The sequence below is a fragment of the Drosophila montana genome, unplaced genomic scaffold, assembly GCF_035044405.1.
Source record: "Drosophila montana isolate Dmon_TW-CO22-7 unplaced genomic scaffold, ASM3504440v1 contig_3661_1, whole genome shotgun sequence".
In the NCBI taxonomy this organism is placed as follows: domain Eukaryota; kingdom Metazoa; phylum Arthropoda; class Insecta; order Diptera; family Drosophilidae; genus Drosophila; species Drosophila montana.
This window is the reverse complement of record NW_026998547.1, coordinates 252,218-271,430: the sequence shown is the minus strand read 5'-3', so window position 1 is coordinate 271,430 and position 19,213 is coordinate 252,218. Positions and strand designations below refer to the sequence as shown.

The following is a 19,213-nucleotide window of genomic DNA, read 5'->3' as shown; positions in this document are numbered from 1 at the left end:
GCATGGACTCATATAACATTTCCTGTTTAAATGCACTCTGTTATTTGAAACTTTTATGCTTTTACATTTTACAACCAATTTTCAATGCAATTCTTATTTTATATTTTGCATGTTTACAACATTTATTTCGAGCGTGAACGTTAGATTTGTAAACAAAGTCGTTTAAAGCATATTTAAAGTAAGGCTTGGTTACTTTTCTGAGTGCATTCAAAGCGAGTGCAACAACAAAATTCGAATCTTAGGTGCGCGGTGCATTTTCTTTAACTTCTTCAACTTTTGATATAATTATAGGTGGTACGGTACGGCAGTTACTTAAATTAGATGGTTTTAACGGAATACATAAATCAGCTCGTTCAGATCGTTTGTTTTTATACTTTTCGTATTCTTTTCACATTAGGCGAATTATACAATAATTTATTTAGGATGTCGACATAATTCATTTAGTTGTTGGTTTGTTTTCACTTCTCCAGACACTTTTTGCTTAATTTAGTTAATAATCTTTACTGCTTTGCATATTTCTTCATCTGAGTCGTACTTGTGGTACCTCGGTTTTAACTTTGTCACATTTTGTTCAATTGGTTTTGGTTTAACTCTAAACTAACTCCAGGCGCTTCATTTCCTTGAACAATTCGTAACCCATTTTGGCAGGACTTCTGGTTACAATAACGCCGGCCTTCTCGAGAGCCTCAATCTTATCGTTGGCACCGCCCTTGCCGCCAGAGATGATGGCGCCGGCGTGACCCATGCGACGACCGGGTGGCGCCGAAACGCCAGCAATAAACGACACCACCGGCTTGGCCTTGATGCCCTGTAAGGAAGAAATTGGATATGATTAGCTTTAAATCAGTTGGTTATATCATTATTTCCTACCGTATTGAACTCAGTCAAGTAGTCGGCGGCATTCTCCTCGGCCACACCGCCGATCTCACCAATCAGTATGATGCCCTTGGTTTCGGGATCCTTGAGGAAGACCTCCAGGCAATCGATGAAATCGGTGCCATTGAACGGATCACCGCCAATGCCCACGCACAGCGTCTGGCCCAGACCCACCTCGGTGGTCTGATGCACCGCCTCATAGGTGAGGGTGCCCGAGCGGGACACAACGCCGATCTTGCCGCGCTTGTGTATATGGCCGGGCATAATGCCGATTTTGCACTGCAAACAGAGGTTAATCAATAAATATATAATTATATATATATGGATAAAAATTATGAAGCCGGTTCAAGCGTCACAGGGTCCAAGAGATAAGCGCAAATAAACAATGCCAGCATAAAACAGTGTGCGCTCGTTATGATGAACCGGCTGGGCATAGTCGAAATCTATTTATATTTTGTTCACATTTTTGTGCACAGCGATAAAGCGGCAAATAAACACGTATAAAGGTGCATCGAACGATACCGACTACACAATACCCTGTTTACGGTATAATTTAGCCGATTCCGGAATGCTTATTCAGCTCTTTATAGCTATTTTCTGCAATCCATTCCGATACTTTTTTGAAGTGAATTTTTATCAGTGTCTCTCAAATTGTCGGGCATAAAAACCTGCGCGGACATACACTAGTATATAATCCAAGCTAACAATCATTTTACTGAACCAATATACCCTTTGGTGCATTGTGAACAGGGTATAACAAGCAAGAAACCAGCGACCGGTCGATCGCTTTAGTCGAATGAACTTTGCACCCAACGCTTATCAGCCTTATCTCTCGAGAGCTGTCTTGAGGCATCACAACAGCTGCAACTGCTACAAACCTGTTCGGGTGCAATGATGCCGGGGCAATTGGGTCCGACGAGACGCGACTTGTCCTGGCTAATCAGGGCGCTCTTCACCTTGACCATATCGTGCTGGGGCACACCCTCGGTGATGCAGACGATCAACGGAATTTCGGCGTCGAGTGCCTCCATAATGGCAGCAGCGGCACCTGGTGGCGGCACATAGATGACCGTGGCATGTGGATCCGTTGCCTTTTTCGCTTCCGCAACGGAGGCAAAGACCGGCAGGCCCAAATGCTGAGTGCCGCCCTTTTTGGGCGAAATGCCGCCAACCAGCTTGGTGCCATACTCCAGCGCCTGCTGGCTGTGAAAGGTGCCCTGCTTGCCGGTGAATCCCTGACAGATGACACGGGAGTCGCCGCTCAGCCTGAGATTACCACGCGTCTTGTTGTACTGCGAGCCACAGCGAACGCTGGCAGCGAAACCATCTGAAGGAAAGATGCAAATGTTAAGAGATGAGCAGTGTTGAAAAATGTCCATTATCAGAATGTTGTTTGTTTGTTCTACTTTTCGGGTCACATGTGAACCTTGAACATGGCCCACTCCCCCAGTTCTGCTTCTTTCCACCTACACACACACACGCACACACACACACACACATACACATATGCACCCACCCGCCGCCGCAGCACCTACAGCCACGTCGTTTTGCCCGAGAATCCATTTAATTTTTTCCAATTAATCCATACTAATTGTTGTTGTAGGTGCCACTTGTTGCCGCAGATTCTGTTTGTGTTTTTCATGCCACAAATCGTACGCAAGTTATATAATTTTGCACACACATCGTTTTAAAATTGTTTCGCAATAGATTTTTTTCTTCTTTTTCACTTACCTCGCACTTTAAGCAGCGCTCTCATTGAAGCAGCCATTTTTTGTGTGTGTATGTGCTTTTTGCTGTTGCTGTCGCTTGTGCGAGTTGAAGCTGTGCAATTGCTCGAGCTGACTAGCTTATTGTTTAAAACGCGTTTAATTAATGCAGACGACGGCGACGGCACTGACCCTCAACACGATATACTGCCTTGGGCACATCGATACATCGATTACTGCAGCTGAACATAACAATCGGTATGGTTACATCTCTATTTCGCTGTGCGTAAGCATCGCCATCGCCAATCGATGCCGCCGCATCATTTAATATGTTATATGATTTTAATTTATTATCAGTTTATCACAGGAGTTAGCTTCTATAATAAAGAAATGTTGAAACGATTATTTTTATAGTATTCAATAAATATTCTTATGTTTATATAAGATCACTCATGCTCGAGCATGCCAAAAGTAAAAAGTATCGATCTTTTTTCAAATTTAAACCAAAAATAATTTATTTTAATTTACTGAACCTTTATTTCAAAAAACTTAAAAAAGGACACTAATTATTATATTACTTTACGCTTAAATATATTGCCTCACTTTAGACATTTTTCGCCTAATACAAAACTATTGAGTTAAAAAAATTATCAACTACCACAAAAGCACAAAAAAGAAAACGCGTTCACTCACTACAAAACTTGTTTCGAAAACGTTTTAAAAACTGTTCCTAAGGCCGTAAAGTTAATAATTTCAATTTGTTTCTTGTTTGCTTTTAACGGAGGGCTAACTGTTGCATTAAGTCTTTTCAAACAACTTAAAAGAAAATGACATTTTAAAATTTGCAACGACTGATGATAATAACTACATAAAATGCCAGCAAAATACAATATTCAATTGAACAGGTTCTCACTCGATTGCGTTTCGGCCGCCGGAAGATCAGGCTCTTGCTCCCGATACTCCTGCCGATTAAATGCATTCTCCTCGCCCGTCTGCAGACGCTGATAGACCAGGATGCTCTTACCGGTGCGCGACTGGACGTACTGTAAGAGAGACGCTACATTAGGCAGTTGCGTTCCCAGCGCTGACGACCACTCGTCCAGCAACGCCTGGGAGTCAACCAATTTGTTTACCTCGGCGTGCTCAATGCTGTGCAGCAGCTTGTAGTTGGTTAGGAACTCGCTGATCTTGTCGCCCAGTGTATCGAATAGCACCAGATGCGAGGGCAACGCCGATAGCGGATGTACCGGAATGTGGGAGCGTAGCCAGTGCATGGGTGAATCAAAGAAGCGATCAGCCTCGTCCTTAAAGTTATCCCGCTGCTCCAGATTGGGCTCACAGGTTAGGAAGCGCATTGTGACATTTTCGTGAATATGACTTTAAAAATATTCGCATTAATATAATTAAGATTTAATTAAACATTTGCCAACGCTTACCTGTAATAGGGCGTGGAGTGGCAGGGCATGAGGAAGAGTATATTGGCGCGATGTTCGCCCTCGTCGCGGTATTCCTGGGCTATTTCTCTTAGCTTAGGCATCAGTTCAATGGGACCCTTCTGGTGCACAGTGCTCAAGTACCAACCGGGCACAACGTTGCCCACCAGAATGACCGAGGCGGCCGCCCACAGTTGAGTTCTCGAGGCGCGATAGCTCCAGCGGGACAACGCCTCCGCCGACACGTACAGGCACAACGGCAACAGCGAGGACACAAAACGGAACTCCTTGTGCTCGACCGTGCTCAGCACCAGCAATGTCACCAATATGCTAATCAGGAGCTGTTTGCTAATCGGAAACTTGTTGCCCTGTCGCACGGTCTGCATGATGCCGAAGATAAAAGGCAGCGTATTAATGCCCAGCACTGTGGGCAGACCCACTGTAAAGTACCAGTACCACGGATGCGAGCCATAGAAGCTGCCAATGTTGTGCAGCACGTTGTACTTGAGGAACTCCCACGGCGTCACAATCAGCTCACCATGCCAATAGGTATCTATGGCAATGCCGGTGCCGGCCACCAGCAAACTGAAACAATAAACAAGCTGTTGATTGGGTCGGCGATACCTCCTTGCAACGCACTTACCCAATGAGAACGAATCGCTTGAGGATCAGCTCCGGCACAGACAAGCGGCTCTTGCGCAGATGGTAGAAAGCCAATGGCAGCCAGATAACAGCCGCTGTGGGGCGCAGGAAGCAACAGATTGCCGCTGGCCACAAGTAGGCGGTGCCCTCGCCATACCAGGGAAAGTAGCTGAGGGCAATTGTGGTCAGCGAGGCCTCCAGCGTGTTGGCCAGCGTGCGTGAGCCCGTGTAGAACCAGAACCAGGGCACAAGTATCAAAAAGAGCGCCCACTTCCGTTTGCCAGTCCAAACGTAAAACCGATAATCCGAGTAGGCAGACAATGTGGCCTGCAGCAGGCGTGGCAGCAGCACCAACAACTGGGCGCTGTCCAGCTGCAGCAGCGCCAGCAATTTATATACGCCAGCTATTATCAGCGGATAAACGTAGCTGCGTATGCCGCGTACCCATTCCCAGGTGAGATAGCCATATCTGCGGGGGGGATAAAAGATAGTTGTAATAGCCAATATTAGACTAGAGAGGACGCAAACACGAAATGCAATTCTTTGCTCTATCAAATTCCTTTTAGCTTGGTTTTTATCCTCAACAGGAAATGCGATCTTTGCGTTGAGTCATGTGCGTACGTGTCACACCCGCGCCCAATTCTAGATTGGACCCCCTGCCGTCGCTTACCCGAAAGTCAACTTGTGAGCCACCTCCAGACTCTGCCAGTACTCATCCGGCACATAGTAGGTCTTGACTATAAAAACCGATGCCAGCCGCACGGCCAGTATCAGTGCGAAGACGTATAGTAGCCGCATAATGGCTACACTTTTGCTTGTTGTTAACTAAAGTAGAAAACAAAAGAATTAATTAGCCGATGTCAACTTTTTTTATGTAAATTTCATAATTTTTGTTGTTTTATCGACACTTTTGTAAGCGGCGTACGTGTCTAACCTTAAAATTTTGATAGCGCTGCGTGTTAGTTGTGTTTTATAAGCGGAAACTTGCGTGTTTTGATGGATTTTTTTCTATTTTAGCCAGAAAAACATTTGGCGCGCTGGCGTTGTGAAAAAAGTTGTGTTAGGCGGCCTAAAAATAACGCGAACTAAAGAGCAAAGCAAAGAGCAAAGTGACGCCGACGTTGCCAGGGCTGCACTACTGACACGCAAACAACCGATAGCTCAAAGTAATCGATATATCGCAGCTAAGCTACAGCAATTGGAATGCACATGCAAACAGTTGCTGATATTCCGTGGATTTGGATGTATAATAAAAATAATAGATTAATTTGACTTATTTTGGTATTATTATTGTTAAAAGCCTTGTACGATTAAGCAAAGTATAATTTTGTCGCTTCCATTTTCTTTGCTTTAGCAATAAACGTGTATGGCCAACTGTTTAAAGCTTAGATTAAACTGGGGTCAGAGTTTTGAGCAGTTGAGAACTGTCAATTGCAACATTTTTTTCTACTTTCTGTTTGCTTTCTATTAATTTGTTCATTATATTTTATAAAGTAACCTGAAATCAAAAAAATCTCGTATTCTAACTTATCGATAATTGCTCTGGTCCGTTGGTAATGCGCATTAATGCTCGTTGATGGAAACGTCGCCCATTACCCTCGCCCACCCGTTCACCGTTATGTCAAACCGATAAGCAAAACAAACACGAATTCGTAACGTGAAATAAAAAACGAAACAAAAAGAAACTAGGAAGTAGTCCGGTACGCACGTTATTTTTTGAATTTTTGCTCTGCCGGTGTGCCGAGCGCACTGTAGGAAGGACAGCATGCTTGAGGTGGCGGCCAGAGGAGCGGCCCTGTATCAGCCCCTGCTGCAGTACAGTAGACACCATTGCATACGCCGTACATTTGTGACGCTTACAAAGACCCGCATCGTGACCAGGTCTGATGTAATCACCGTGGGCCGTATGCTCGCCAGGCGCCAGACACATGGCAAGGGTGAGGCCAGCCAGGCCAACACATTTATGCTGTTGCGCTGGTCCAAGCAGGTGTGGAGCAAAATGTTTGGCAAATATCTGCTGGTGACCAATGTGCTCGGCTCCGGCGTGCTGATGGCCGTGGGCGATGTCATCGCCCAGGAGTACGAATACCGGCACGGATTACGCAATCAGGATCGCTATGATGGCGAGCGTATCTATCGGATGTTCGTGGCTGGCGCTCTGCAGGGACCGCTGCATCATTTCGTCTACAATTGGATGGATCGCGTGATGCCGCATCGTACATTTCGGAATATCGTCAATAAGATACTCATCGATCAGCTGTTCATGTCGCCCGCCTGCATTCTGATATTCTTCTATACGGTCTGCTATCTGGAAGGCCAAACGCTGCAGGCGACGCACACGGAAATGATTGCCAAATTTCCGTACATCTATCTGATGGACTGGCTGACCTGGCCGGCGGCGCAATATATCAACTTCCGCTATCTGGACACCAAATATCGTGTGGCATTTGTCAATGTCTGCACGGCAGTCTACAATGTGCTCATGTCCTATATGAAGCATGATTTTGGCATCGATCTGCCCGTCGATCTGTCGTCCAATTCAAAGGATGTGCCGGTTGCGGGCAACCTAGAGGAACAGGTGACAGCAACCGAGAACCCATCCGGAACAGCACCACGATCAGCTGATACCCTGACAACAAGCAAAACATAATTGATAGAATTTTATTAAATTTATGTGATTTAAGTAAATTAACAACCAAATTTGTTAGTCATCGTATTTATTCTGTATTATTGTGCGTAATATCGCTAGCAAGAGGCTATTAGCAACAATTTATATATTAACTATATAACTTTTATGTAACCAATGAAAGCAAGCTGCAAAATATTCTAAATTAAACTGTTGTATTTGTTAACTTGTTCTCAATTGTTTATAATTTTTAAAGTGGTACCTTAAGTAGGGCATATTTATTTATTTATATACAAAGGCAACTGTAGCTAATTCGAAATATATTTTAAGTGTTTGCACAAGAATCTCTAGATCTTAATTTTCCTATTTTGTATAGGATTAAAGAAACATATCGCACATTCGTTATACTTGTTATGTTTTTAAATGTTGTAAATAAAATAAAATCAAACTTTCAAATGGAAACTAGTCTCAATTTTAAAACAAATGTTATGATTCATTAATTAAGCATTGCTATTTTGTAATATTTGAAAATCTCAAAAGATTTCCGTGATAATCCATGATAAGCTCGAAATAAATTTATAAGCTACGTTTCAATAATCAATAAGTCTATCGTAAGCTCTCGGGCAGATAAGGTTTCATAGGTACAAACATTTCCTTCTAAGCATGACGAAAATTCTAAAGGGAACTGGATAATATCTGTATAGAACTTTGTATACCCTAAACCCATTGTGTGTAACTGGAAGAAAAGGGATTTTTCGACCCCAGAAAGTAAACATATATATTCCGACTCTATCTGGCCATGACTGTCTGTCTATCCGTATATATGAACGCGTCGATCCCAGGAGACTCTGGCAGCTAGAGCCATTTATCATTGTCAATAAATGACTTAATTTTAATTATTTATAATATATATAGTTTAACTTTGATATAGTGTCCAGAATATTTAACCATTTGGTCATCATCAGAAAAGAACAAAATATATATGCTTGGACTTTGGTACTTAGACACATTTGAATGGGAAATCTATGCTCTAAAAATTTCATAAAGCTCAGTCTATAAGCACCGAAATTTGTCAAGAATGCATTTTCCTTAATATGAGGCTAAGTAAAGAGGCATATAGAAGGTAGCTAGAATGTTCGTGAAGGTAGCTGGTCGCTGTGTTCAGGGTATCTCCTAGTCGGTCACTTCCGACTAGAGCACTTATATCAATTTAATTTTTCCCTAAATCCAAGCGAGTTAATTTTTTATAGGTACGGAATAGAAAATGTCATGATATTAATATTACTCGAAAGTCTCAGGTGACCTAAAGCTTTATAGGCACAGAAATTGTAAACATTTTTTGACAAGCACTAGAATTAAAGTAAAATTGATTTAAGTGTATAGCTAGCCGCTTTTTTTCGGGTATATTATATATCCAGATATTTAAGCATACTTTACATTTCAATTAAATTTCCTTCTATTTCTTACAAGCTATATAATCAATAATATATAAAAATATGTTATCCTAACTTAAACTTTATATTTACAATACATAAAAAGGCTTCAAGTGCGAGATATGTTCGGTCCACTCCAGGTAACATTCGCTTTACTTGATGACAATTGTTTCCACGGGCGGCGCAATGCCAAAGATGTGCTGTGCCAGCGTCAGTTGCTCCTGTGTGATGAAGTTGGCGACCAGGTTGGGCACATTTTCGTTGCAGCGCGCGATTTGCTGGCGTATCAACGACTTGAACTCATCCCGGGCGCCCTTGTCGGCGCCGCGTGTGCCAATGCGACGTGGCTGTGCGACGCCTGCGGCGTTCGTGCCGCCAGGTGCACTGCTGCTACCGGTGGGCGAACCGGTTAGCTCAAAATTGGCATCGTCCTGCTGTTGCGAGTTCCATATAAAGGCCAGCTCCTCAATGATATCCGTTGCAATAATATAGTTGGAGAGGATGTGCAGATTGAAGGACTTGCGTTGCGTGATCAGATTGAAGATGTGTTGCTTCAGCAGCACATCCTTGTCGGGGCTCAGTTGCAGCAGTGCCAACAGGTCGCCCAACAGCCGATCCGAGCAGTTGGGCTCGAAAAGCATGCGGCTCAGGCGACTGGTTATGGCGCGTGTGCAATACTGGATGAGCGCTATTTTGGTTAGCGGCAGAAAGATCATGTGCCTATGGCTCTTCAGGCTGATGTTCTCCAATAGCTGGCCACTGGTGGCGGGCAGCTCCGCGAGTATCTTGAGAATGCACTGAAAGCCCTGAAGCTGAAAAATTTTGGAGAATGAAAACGCCTTATCGATTCTCTAGAGGATTCACTCACCGTCATGCTGCCCTGCATTAGATTCAAGCTTAGTATTTGCAGGCTCTGCACCAGGGTGCTCTGAGCGGTCATGTCGGCCATCAGCTTGTTGGCCTCATCGCGATGTCCGAAGTAGATGGCCAGATCGAAGAGAAAGCGCGATATCCACGGTGCCAGCGGCAGGGCCAACATCAGTTGACTGAAATCGCGCTGGAACTGTTCTGTATTGAGCAGCTGCCAGCAGCGCGCGGCATGGAGAAAGGCTTCGGATAGCTCTTGACTTATTGCTGTGGTTGCCGAAAATTTGGGCGGCTCCATGCTCTGCACTTCGCCGCCATCCGGTGTCCAGTCCATGCTCTGTACTTCGCCACCCTCCGGCGTCCAGTCAATAAAACCCTCAACAAGCACATGATTTACATCGGCATCTTCTATGCGCAGCTTACGTATGTAGCCGTGGAGCGAATAAATAAACAGCGTGGTCGCATAGAATAGCACCTGGGAGCTGCCAGCTGGACTGCTGCGCAGAATTTTCACCAATTTATCCCAATAGACATTCTGATTGACCTGCTTGCTGAAGGGCAGAAAGGCCTCCCAGCCCATCATTTGGCCGCAGAGCATGAGCACCTTGAATATATTTTTCCATGCCTCCGTTGTGTCGCACTTCTCATCGTCCATGATCTGGCGCAGATAATACTCCAAGGAGTTGGTGTACAGGCGACATGCTAGCAGTGGGTTTAGCTCTGGTGGCTTATTCTGTATCAAAGGCAGCACCTCCTCCACCAGCATGCGCTGATACACATCCGGATCGGCTTTCATGCCCTCGGCGAGCATCTCCAGCAAACGTGGCGCATGCGTTGCCGCCGTTTTGGGGAACTTGTTGAACATAAGTATATAACTGTGTATGCACTGCTGTAAATTATCGCCACAATTGCTGATCGTGTGCACAAATATATTATGCTGCACCTCCGGCGTCAGATGCTTGTACATCTTCACATAGAACTCCTGCTCCGGCGTGTTTTCCGTCTCGTTGCGCAGCGCATTGGTCAGAGCGTTAACCTCCTGCCATAGCTCCGCATGCTGATTGGTAAAGTTGCTAGCGCTGTAAACATTTGTTTGTATGATTTATATTGATTTCTTTACGGTTCTGGTTGCCACCTACATGACACTGAAACACTTGGCCGCCTCCTCGCTGTTCTTGCTGTCGCGCTCCAGCAGGTAGGCTTCGTATTGCACATTGAATGCATTCGGATAGAGCGTCTTGGCAGTTAAAATCCATGCCTTGGCTGCGCTCGGATCACTTATGCGCACGCTTTGCGCCTGTTTAACCATGAACATTTCATTTTCCTCAACGGAAGTCATCTCAATGCAGTTGCTATTGCTATACAAACAAAGTTATTTGCCGGCAATTAGAGATGAGCGCAATGCGACTGTGCGACAAATATGTAAGGCTAGTACGCTGGGCACAGCAAGATAAGCTTGTATGCTGTGCAAATATGCATATTAATTAAATGACATAACAAAATGCTTACGCTCAACTATATGCTGGTACACAAATAAAATGTAACCCTCCCAAAGATTAATGCTTACAAATTATTTGTTTATTTATTATTTTCATATCAATTACAGTGTTGCCAATTTAGCTACTTTCTAACCAAATTAGGATAGTTTAGAGATCGTCAGCAGGAAACAGTAGAGCTTTTAAACTAATTAAAATATTTTTTACATCTAAGTGACAAGTACAAGCATAATTATTTATTACATTTTTGCTTAAAGAGTAAATTCAATTATATTTAACAATATTTTTTCTTCCGATACAGCTACTTCTTTTGTGCGGCAGCTGGCAGCACTGATTTGATAGCTGAGCAAATTATCGATGTTATATCGATAGTTTCAATAAGTGGACTTTAAAGATTAAAATTTTCGTGTGTTCTATTACGTTGCATTATTTACAGCAAAAGCATTTGAAAACATGACAAAATCGAACGCGCGCCCCGCGCAACAACACTAACTAATTGTTTAAAGTAACTCGCCGCGCATTAAGTGCACTTGTCATTGTAAATTTGTGAACGTGTGTGCTGGAAACGCAGAACGCGTTTAAGTCTTAGTCAAATGATTTCCAAATTATTTGAGGAAAATTTATTTAAAAATAACGTAATGCACACGAAATTAATAAGCACATAACGTATAATGTCCGATTCAACATCGAAAAAGACAGACGCCGCCGACACCAACGCCGGCGAGCCAGCACCAGCAGCAGCGGAAAAGGCTGCGTCATCGTTAAAGTCAGCCCCCGATGCATCAACAGGTTAGTATGCGCCTCCAAGCTGTCCAGCTGGTATAGTTAATTAAAATACATAAGCAAACAATATTTATCGCTGCAAAATGCTTTAATTTATTAATATTAATTATTAGTTTGTATGTCGATTGATTTAGTTTAATGTTATGTGGGTAACTAATTGGTCACAAATTTATGGTGACATATGTACATATATCGGCACAAAGCAAAAATCGAAAAAAAAAAAAAAATAGCGAGAAACAAAAATGTTTCTTTGTGGAAAAGTTGTTAAGTTTTGTTGTGTTATCAAAATATATAATTTATACTGGTGTGTGTTGCTTATGTTTGCACACGATTTATTTTAGTTCTTTTTGGCAAATTTTTGCAAGACGCACCCCTCCCCCCCCCCCCCTCCCCCCTCCCCATCCTATTTTTTTCCCGCTTTTGTTTCATTCGTTCGAGTTTGTTGCTTGAGTTATTCTTTTTTAATTTTGTGTAACAATTTTGGATGGGCGCGTGCCAGCACGAAAAGTTTCGAGCCTGAACAATTAAACACGAATCTGTTAAACTATAAATTTTGTAACTTTGATAAGTAATAGTTTATTTTTTAGTGCTTTATTTATGTATATTTGTTTTAAGTAGACGGTTTGGGTCGTGTTTGGTTTTGTTTTGATCGCGCATACGTCGTGTTGTTTTGAAGCGCGCCCAATTTTTGTACAAATTAGCACCTTTGAGTTTTGTGTTCCTTTCTGGTGTATACAATTTTAATCAATTAAAAAATTCAGAAAAAAAAATAAAAAAAAATAGTTAAATGCACGTAGTTTCCAATTTGGTTACGCATGACACACACACACGCACCGCAGGTTGGTTTTTTGCTATACGTGTATGTTGCACATGTTAACTAATCTCTGTGATTCTCATAGACTCTCAAAATCCACCGCATTCGTCAACTAACAACATACACACAACACCGATGCAAGAACAGCCCCAACAACAACAACAACTTCAACATGCACATGGTGTTCTCATTGCCAAACCTTGCCTCATTACAGCGGCGTCCGAATCTAAAATCCAAGCGGAGAAGGAGAAGGAGAAGGAGCCGCTATGCCTAGAGAACGCCACGCCAGATGCGGTGCCACTGCATCTACGCGAAATGCTGAGTCAATTTAGCCAACGCAAGCTATCTGCTGCCGAGCTGCTAATGCTGCTCATCTATTTGGTCGCATTGGAGTCCGGATTTGTGGAGAACCAAAGCTATTTGGAGAAGCGAGCACTGCTGAAGCCTGTGTCGGCAGTTGGTAGCTTTCATCTCTATAATGTGCGTCTGCTTAGCCATCTGCCGACACATTACACCCGGGAATTCGAGGACACTGCGTTTCGCATGCTCTTACGCACCTTGCTGGACAGTAAAAGCTCGGAGGAGCCGTCCATGATAACTGCGCTACAGTCAAGTCTCATTGCCATTGTGCTGGGCGATCTGATGGTGGTCACACTCAGCCCGGTAGCGCCATCGAAGGAGCGTGGCTTTAGCACTTGTCTGTCGATTGGACGTTTTGTGCTCAACGTGCAGCTAGAGCCGATTTACCAGCGATTTTGCAAGCTGGACGAGCTCTCGTTACAGCTGCGCCAAAATCTCTTTCAGCCGATGCGCGCCCAGCAACTTCTAGCCTTAGATCTACATCCGCATCCCTCATTGCTCGGATTACCCAGCGTAGTGTACGATGAAATCTTTAAGCATCTGAACAAGAATCAGCTTAACATTTTGGCAAATGTTAATTGGAAGCTTTGCAACTATAAAAAACAGTTCAAAGACCGTCGCCGAAAATAATTTAGACCATGTCCGACATTGTTACTTTTTTAAATTATATGTGAAAGCCGAAAGTATTGGTACATATGCTTTAAGCTTGAAGTGCTGATTGCTTAAGGTTTTAAATAGTATATTTACTCTTATGCGTCTTATTTATAACGGGTTTAAACAGGCTATACTGCATATGTATATAAGAGGAGTGAGGATATTTCTTACATCCGAATTAATCAAGAATTGTTAGTATATATTGTAATATACACATATTGCATCTACGTATGCACAAAAGTGAAGCATATTTGAACGCCGCATACAACTTGTGAATGCAACACTAGAACGCAATAAACTTGTTAACTTGACCTTGTGAGAATCGCATAGTAGGGCGATATTAAACATTACTTTTTTTAATTTGCTAGGGAAGTCCAGGTGTTTCTTAAGAAACTGAACTAAACTTATTGATTGTTCCTCATAAGATATATACTATAAACATACGTAGCTCTTAAGGTTAATACTTTAGTTTTATCATCTATGAATAAGTTTAAATAGTTTTTTTTTTTATATGGAATTAGAAAAATAAGTAAAAATGCAAGTTACTGAAATTAAAGGCTATGTATTGGGTATTTTTTAGTTGGCCAATCTTGTTTATTTTTTCTTCCAACTTTTATATTTGGCAGCTGGTGAGGCGCCCACCACGCCCGGCGCAAATTCCTGCGATTCTTACAACATTTTCGAGCCAACGCCATTGGACTGCATCAGCATAAAGAGCAGCGCCAGCAGTTACCTCTATGATCGTGATATAAGCGGTAAGTGCAATTACAACTTGTTGCCCAAAACTCTCTGGAACGCCCCTAAAGTAGTCGACCCTTAAACACAGCAGTGCAGAAATCGAAACAAGCAACACAACCCACACACATATATACTTTTTAACAGTTCGTTTCTATTTTTTTTTCGTTTGCGCACGGCAAACCAAACAACCCACGCAAAGTGCCGCCTCCAGCCAGCAGGCGTCACCAGCCCAACCAAACCGACCTCCCACCTCATACCTCCCCCTCCCATACGATTCCAGAGCCAATTCTGATATGGTTAACATACCATTTGATGCTGGGCTGCTTGCTGTGCATTTTTGTGCGCCTGTTATGTGTTTGTATTATGATATCGACTTTCTTGGCGTCCTTATCAGTGGGGCGAGACAGACTCACCTCCGTGTGCTCCGCCTCCTGGGTGCACCATCGAAATTATCTGGCAACAACTTTATCAAAAGACTCAGTGACAAATACATAAATAATTTACGACTACGACTTTACGTATCCGTAAAAAAATACAAAAAAAAAAAGAAACCGAAACCAGGTTTTCTTTTGGGTTACTCTTTTGTTCTCTGCCCGCTCCGTGCATCTCTTATTGGGAAAAAAGCTTTTGAGAGCTTTGCAGCTGCTCTTGAAATCTGTTTGGGTCCTGGCCCCAGGAGCAGCTGTTTACGCTGCCTGACTGGAGCTTCACGGTGTGTCTTGGTTTGGGTGAATGAACCCAGCGCTCAGAATGTTGTGTTTCGTGCTTGAATGGCTTATTCAGTGGGTCGGGAATGGGTGAATATAGCACCAATAACTAGCAGCATACACTGGGAACGTATATTCATTATTAAATATTTTTGAAGATAACTTTATCTGGAAGTATTCGATAACGTTACGAAATGTATGAAGCATGACGCACTTAAAGCTTTATCTTATCTATATGCAATTGAGATATTCTGTTGGGGTTCTAGAAAAAACGGTTGGACTAAATGGTTTTGTACCTGTTAATGATGTTTCAGGCTTGATTTCATTTAATAATTGCAAGTAATATTCCTGCGAATGATGATTATTATTTGATGCATAGCTACAAAGAATTAATTAATTAGTACAAGAGATTCTGTTGAATATCGCCTTTCTATGCGATTCTCTTGAACTCAATTGTTTAAGAGAGAGGAGGGAGTAGTAGAAAAAGACACAGCGAGTAAGAAAAATATAATGAAAAGAGAATGTGTAAGAGAATGCCACTAAGAGAAAGAGAGTGAGAAATGCAAAAAAAAAAACATGAGATCATATTAGCTTTTCAATTACTAAAGTGCTACATTTCATGAAAATCGCATAGAAGGGTGCATTTAAATTAATATGCAGCAATTGCAAATCCAAATTAGCTCAAAATAATTTATAAATGGTACAGAGCATAACAACGGAATCTAATTGTAAAGTTAAAAACAAAATCGTTAATTTTACGATTGATTAGTTTTGTCCGATATTGCCCCACTGTGGTGCGCCTTGAACTGTGCCACACTTTTCATAGCGTTCGTGTTGTCGGTTGTTTTACTTTTTTCGTGTGCGCTTTTACGGTAAACAAAGTGGAAGAGTTGGCAAAACACACGCTCGTTGCATGCAAAGAATGTTCATAAACAGACCAGGCTCTCACCCACACACTCACACACACACACACACACGCACAGGCTGCCGTTGGTCCAGTTTTGTGCTTTTTGCCAGTGCGCGCTCTCTCTCTCTCTCTCTCTCTCGCTCTCTGGCTCTCTTTGCTGCAGCCTCTGGCTCTCCAGCTTGACTGTGCTTTTGACTGCGCTGGCATTGCTCTGGCAGCTTTTGCACAGGATAACAAAGCTTCGTGCAATCAGTCGTTGTACTTAAGACCAACGTATCTGGTCGAGTTGTCGGTTGATGTGAACGTAAACGCGTTGTCTCCTTGATAAAGCCACAGTTTCTGTGTGTGTGTGCTTGTGTATTTATATATGTTTATATGTGTGTGTGTGCGTGCGTGTCTATAGCTCTCGTGTGCTGCTATTTGATGAAAGTTTGCAAGTAGGTCCTGTTGTATGACCGACATAGTTATCCTCACACACACACACACACACGAGCGAGCGAGCGATCCATAAATAAGTGACAATCCTGGCCGAGTGCATCAGCTGTTGGCAGACGCGAGCGCGTTTTAATGTTGCCCCATTTGGCTGGCGACGTGCGGCGCCTCAATTAGTACAAACCTGCCATCGATGAGCTGGGCCCAATCTGTGAGTGTGTCCGTGTGTGAGTGTGCGTAGAAACAAACGCCTTCAAGCTGGATTACGGCGGCGACAGCAACGGACCCTGGGAGAAGCAAAAGCAGACCCAATCCCAAACGAATGCCAGCGAGAATGCGGCAGCCAAGAGCAATGAGCAACTGCAGCATGATCTGTTGCAGCAGCTGCAGCAGCAATTCCAAATGGCCGTCGTGCAACAGCAGCAGCAACAACGCCAGCTGCTGCAGCATCAGCACTCGCATCCGCCCTTTCAGCAACAACAACAGCAGCAGCAGCAACAACAGCATCCGCCTACGCATAATCCATACGCGGCAGCTCATGCCCATCCGCATCCGCATCCGCCGCTGCAGCATCATTTGTCGCTAGGCGGTGCACCCGCCGCCTATCAACAGTTGCAGCAGCAGCAGTCGGGCCACCATTACCAGTACTCGACGCCGCAGCATCATTATCGCGCGAATGCCGCAACCACAACGGCAACAACAACAATGGCAGCCGCGACTATACGGCGTCGCACCTTGAGCCATGTGGCGCGCTCCTATTCCGTCTGTGCCACCATGACGCCAGCCAGCGGAGCTGCTGGCAACGCTCTGACTGCGGCACAGCTAAAAGCATCTAATCCGCTGCCATCAAACGTGGTCGCAGCGAGCAGCAGCTCATCCTCGTCATCGTCCACCACCAAATTGACGGCCACCAAACTGACTGTCGCCGGACACCACAAGACGGGCATCATGGTTGCCGCCTCGCGTTGCCGTTCTCCAATTATGCTTTGTCACAGTCACAGCGATGGCGAGTTTCCAATGTATCGAGGTGAGTGCGCGGTAAAATGGATTAGGGTCAGTCCCTTTGAATAGCGACTACCACTTGGAAGTGTAAATGAGCAGTTGTTTGTCGTAATTGCAAGCTTATGTGGTTGGGTTGTGAAAACACAAAAATCGGAGCACAGGATCCGATGTGAATGTTCCATTCATGAGTTTATGCTCGGGCTATTCATACCAGCTTTCCCTTAGAAACATACTGAATGTTAACAAAAACTTAATTATAAAATTATAGAAGGGATTTCTTAAAAGATAAAAATCGGAGCACATGATCCGATCTGAATATGCCATATATCAGTTTATGCTTATAGAAGGTAGATAAAGATAAAGATAAAATAGGAAAATAGTTAACCTATTGGAATTTTATTTATACCTATCTATCTATTTGTAACTCTCAAGATAAAATATATAAATAGGCTTAATACGAACTTTATAGAAGGTGTATCCCACAAAAACCCGAAAAATAGAGCTAATCGCAGGCGCAGACATTTTATAGTATACTTAAGAGCTATAGGTTCTATTTATAGATTCAAATTCACAAATTTTCTTTCATCCAATTTTCAGCCATCCTTTAAATACTAATATTAATAATAGTAGGAGTACCCTTTATATTTTAATTGGGTAATTTAACCTAAAACCAATTTGTTTTCTGTTATAATTTGTTCTTTTTGCTCAAATGTTTAATTGCAAGTTTTAATTTGTGCTCCGCTTTGCTAGCTAGTTTAACATGAGGATTAACCATTTGGTATTTATGCCACTTAAACATAACTATTCCAAATGGGTGCTATGCAAATTTACCAAGTACTCGAGTCGGCCAATTACACTTTCAGCATTTCACACTGAAGACATAAAGTTAAACATAAAAATGCATTTGAGTCCGTTCTCTGTTTTTTGCACACAGTCTGTTTTCCCTACCCCTACCCCTACCCTGAACCCCGCTTGACGCCAAACAACTCATTAAGTGGCGCTGGCTGTGCTGCAGTGAATGTCCTTTGTCCTTAGTCCTTAGTCCTCTGGCCCCACGCTTTCGCATAGACGCGCATCTCCCTTGGCGCCGTCTAGTGAATCTGATTTTTGTTTCTGCCATTTCTTTTATGTGTGGCGCATATTTAGTGTCGCCATTTGGTGGGGCTCTTAATTAAATTACACTTTCAAGCACCACGCCCACTGTGACACCAGTCACACCGCCCACCACCTCCTCTGCTTTGAGCTGTGCGCGCTGACATCGACACGCCAGCATTATGCAGTAAAGGAACTCTATATCTTTTTAATGCCACGCTTCGATTTGCCCCCCCCTCTCATTTTCCATATCGCTATCCTAATGTTTCTTTTTCTTCTTGCTGCAAAAGCGGTTGCAGTGAGAAGTTGGGATTGGTATTTGGGTAACTTATAGACACAGTATCAAAAATATCCTACAAATGATTTAGCTGAGCTTAAAAAAGCAGCCCTCACATGTGATTTAATACAACGTTTTGTACTAACTCAGACTTTATTGAATGCAACATTTACGATCAAGTCAGAGTTGTTTTTTCTTTAAAAAGGAGTAAGGGAAAAAGAATAAATTATATTTTTAAAAAAAGAGGGGATAGATATTGGATACAGAATAAATCTAGAGGACAGAACAAGACCAAACTTCTCTCTTTCATCAAAATCGTTTAAGTTTTGACAAATTTATGGAATTTTGACGCTTTGTAGGGATTTCCA

General features: G+C 43.0%; 6 protein-coding genes across 11 annotated transcripts in view; 3 read left to right on the top strand and 3 right to left on the bottom strand.

Moving 5' to 3' along the window:
- Positions 1–352: 352 nt before the first annotated feature.
- On the bottom strand, positions 353–2,784 carry Scsalpha1 (Succinyl-coenzyme A synthetase alpha subunit 1). Its single transcript, XM_064692863.1, has 4 exons — positions 2,608–2,784; positions 1,755–2,203; positions 871–1,155; positions 353–808 (listed from the first exon to the last, which is right to left on the bottom strand). The coding sequence occupies exons 1-4, from the start codon at positions 2,642–2,644 to the stop codon at positions 593–595; spliced, it is 987 nt and encodes a 328-aa protein (XP_064548933.1). The 5' UTR covers positions 2,645–2,784; the 3' UTR covers positions 353–592.
- Positions 2,785–3,095: 311 nt separating this feature from the next.
- PIG-B (phosphatidylinositol glycan anchor biosynthesis class B) lies at positions 3,096–5,871 on the bottom strand. Of its 2 annotated transcripts, XM_064692855.1 has the most exons (6): positions 5,592–5,870; positions 5,328–5,482; positions 4,659–5,126; positions 4,019–4,600; positions 3,716–3,959; positions 3,096–3,625 (listed from the first exon to the last, which is right to left on the bottom strand). In XM_064692855.1, exons 2-6 carry the CDS (start codon positions 5,453–5,455, stop codon positions 3,476–3,478), a joined length of 1,572 nt encoding a protein of 523 aa, XP_064548925.1. In that variant the 5' UTR covers positions 5,456–5,482; positions 5,592–5,870; the 3' UTR covers positions 3,096–3,475. The 2 variants fall into 2 exon arrangements, with proteins under 2 accessions (XP_064548925.1, XP_064548924.1); XM_064692854.1 differs by having other exon boundaries at positions 3,096–3,959; positions 5,592–5,871.
- Positions 5,872–6,129: 258 nt separating this feature from the next.
- Positions 6,130–7,373, top strand: LOC135435693 (mpv17-like protein 2). The gene has a single exon (XM_064692856.1). It carries the CDS (start codon positions 6,423–6,425, stop codon positions 7,305–7,307), a length of 885 nt encoding a protein of 294 aa, XP_064548926.1. The 5' UTR covers positions 6,130–6,422; the 3' UTR covers positions 7,308–7,373.
- A 1,348-nt stretch (positions 7,374–8,721) lies between these two features.
- Positions 8,722–10,955, bottom strand: IntS10 (integrator complex subunit 10). The gene is made up of 3 exons (XM_064692875.1): positions 10,723–10,955; positions 9,585–10,662; positions 8,722–9,528 (listed from the first exon to the last, which is right to left on the bottom strand). Exons 1-3 carry the CDS (start codon positions 10,920–10,922, stop codon positions 8,869–8,871), a joined length of 1,938 nt encoding a protein of 645 aa, XP_064548945.1. The 5' UTR covers positions 10,923–10,955; the 3' UTR covers positions 8,722–8,868.
- A 517-nt stretch (positions 10,956–11,472) lies between these two features.
- The window catches only part of LOC135435717 (phosphatase and actin regulator 4), a 126,958-nt gene continuing 119,217 nt past the window's right edge, over positions 11,473–19,213 (top strand). For 2 of the 4 annotated variants that reach the window (XM_064692897.1, XM_064692896.1), the window contains exon 1: positions 16,862–17,501. In XM_064692897.1, coding sequence (XP_064548967.1) covers positions 16,877–17,501 — 625 coding nt within the window. In that variant the 5' untranslated portion in view covers positions 16,862–16,876. Of the gene's footprint in view, positions 11,869–14,316; positions 14,446–16,861; positions 17,502–19,213 lie in introns of those variants that run through there. The other 2 variants (XM_064692899.1, XM_064692900.1) reach the window with 2 other exon arrangements.
- ntc (nutcracker) lies at positions 12,543–13,776 on the top strand. Of its 2 annotated transcripts, none has more exons than XM_064692905.1 (2): positions 12,543–12,701; positions 12,762–13,776. In XM_064692905.1, exons 1-2 carry the CDS (start codon positions 12,650–12,652, stop codon positions 13,664–13,666), a joined length of 957 nt encoding a protein of 318 aa, XP_064548975.1. In that variant the 5' UTR covers positions 12,543–12,649; the 3' UTR covers positions 13,667–13,776. The 2 variants fall into 2 exon arrangements, with proteins under 2 accessions (XP_064548975.1, XP_064548976.1); XM_064692906.1 differs by having other exon boundaries at positions 12,552–12,701; positions 12,891–13,776.

What these genes read in the sequence shown, in the direction of transcription:
- Scsalpha1 (XM_064692863.1), bottom strand. Translation starts at nt 2,644, where the DNA reads ATGGCTGCTTCAATGAGAGCGCTGCTTAAAGTGCGAG. An exon ending in GCATCATTGCACCCGAACAG is followed by an intron (nt 1,156 to 1,754) that starts GTTTGTAGCAGT and finishes CTCTGTTTGCAG; the next exon opens with TGCAAAATCGGCATTATGCC. An exon ending in ACTTGACTGAGTTCAATACG is followed by an intron (nt 809 to 870) that starts GTAGGAAATAAT and finishes TCTTCCTTACAG; the next exon opens with GGCATCAAGGCCAAGCCGGT.
- PIG-B (XM_064692854.1), bottom strand. Translation starts at nt 5,455, where the DNA reads ATGCGGCTACTATACGTCTTCGCACTGATACTGGCCGTGCGGCTGGCA. An exon ending in GCTCACAAGTTGACTTTCGG is followed by an intron (nt 5,127 to 5,327) that starts GTAAGCGACGGC and finishes TCCCCCCCGCAG; the next exon opens with ATATGGCTATCTCACCTGGG. An exon ending in AAGCGATTCGTTCTCATTGG is followed by an intron (nt 4,601 to 4,658) that starts GTAAGTGCGTTG and finishes TTATTGTTTCAG; the next exon opens with TTTGCTGGTGGCCGGCACCG.
- LOC135435693 (XM_064692856.1), top strand. Translation starts at nt 6,423, where the DNA reads ATGCTTGAGGTGGCGGCCAGAGGAGCGGCCCTGTATCAGCCCCTGCTG.
- IntS10 (XM_064692875.1), bottom strand. Translation starts at nt 10,922, where the DNA reads ATGACTTCCGTTGAGGAAAATGAAATGTTCATGGTTAAACAGGCGCAA. An exon ending in GCCAAGTGTTTCAGTGTCAT is followed by an intron (nt 10,663 to 10,722) that starts GTAGGTGGCAAC and finishes AAATGTTTACAG; the next exon opens with CGCTAGCAACTTTACCAATC. An exon ending in TAATGCAGGGCAGCATGACG is followed by an intron (nt 9,529 to 9,584) that starts GTGAGTGAATCC and finishes AAAATTTTTCAG; the next exon opens with CTTCAGGGCTTTCAGTGCAT.
- ntc (XM_064692905.1), top strand. Translation starts at nt 12,650, where the DNA reads ATGCACGTAGTTTCCAATTTGGTTACGCATGACACACACACACGCACC. An exon ending in CACACACACACGCACCGCAG is followed by an intron (nt 12,702 to 12,761) that starts GTTGGTTTTTTG and finishes TGATTCTCATAG; the next exon opens with ACTCTCAAAATCCACCGCAT.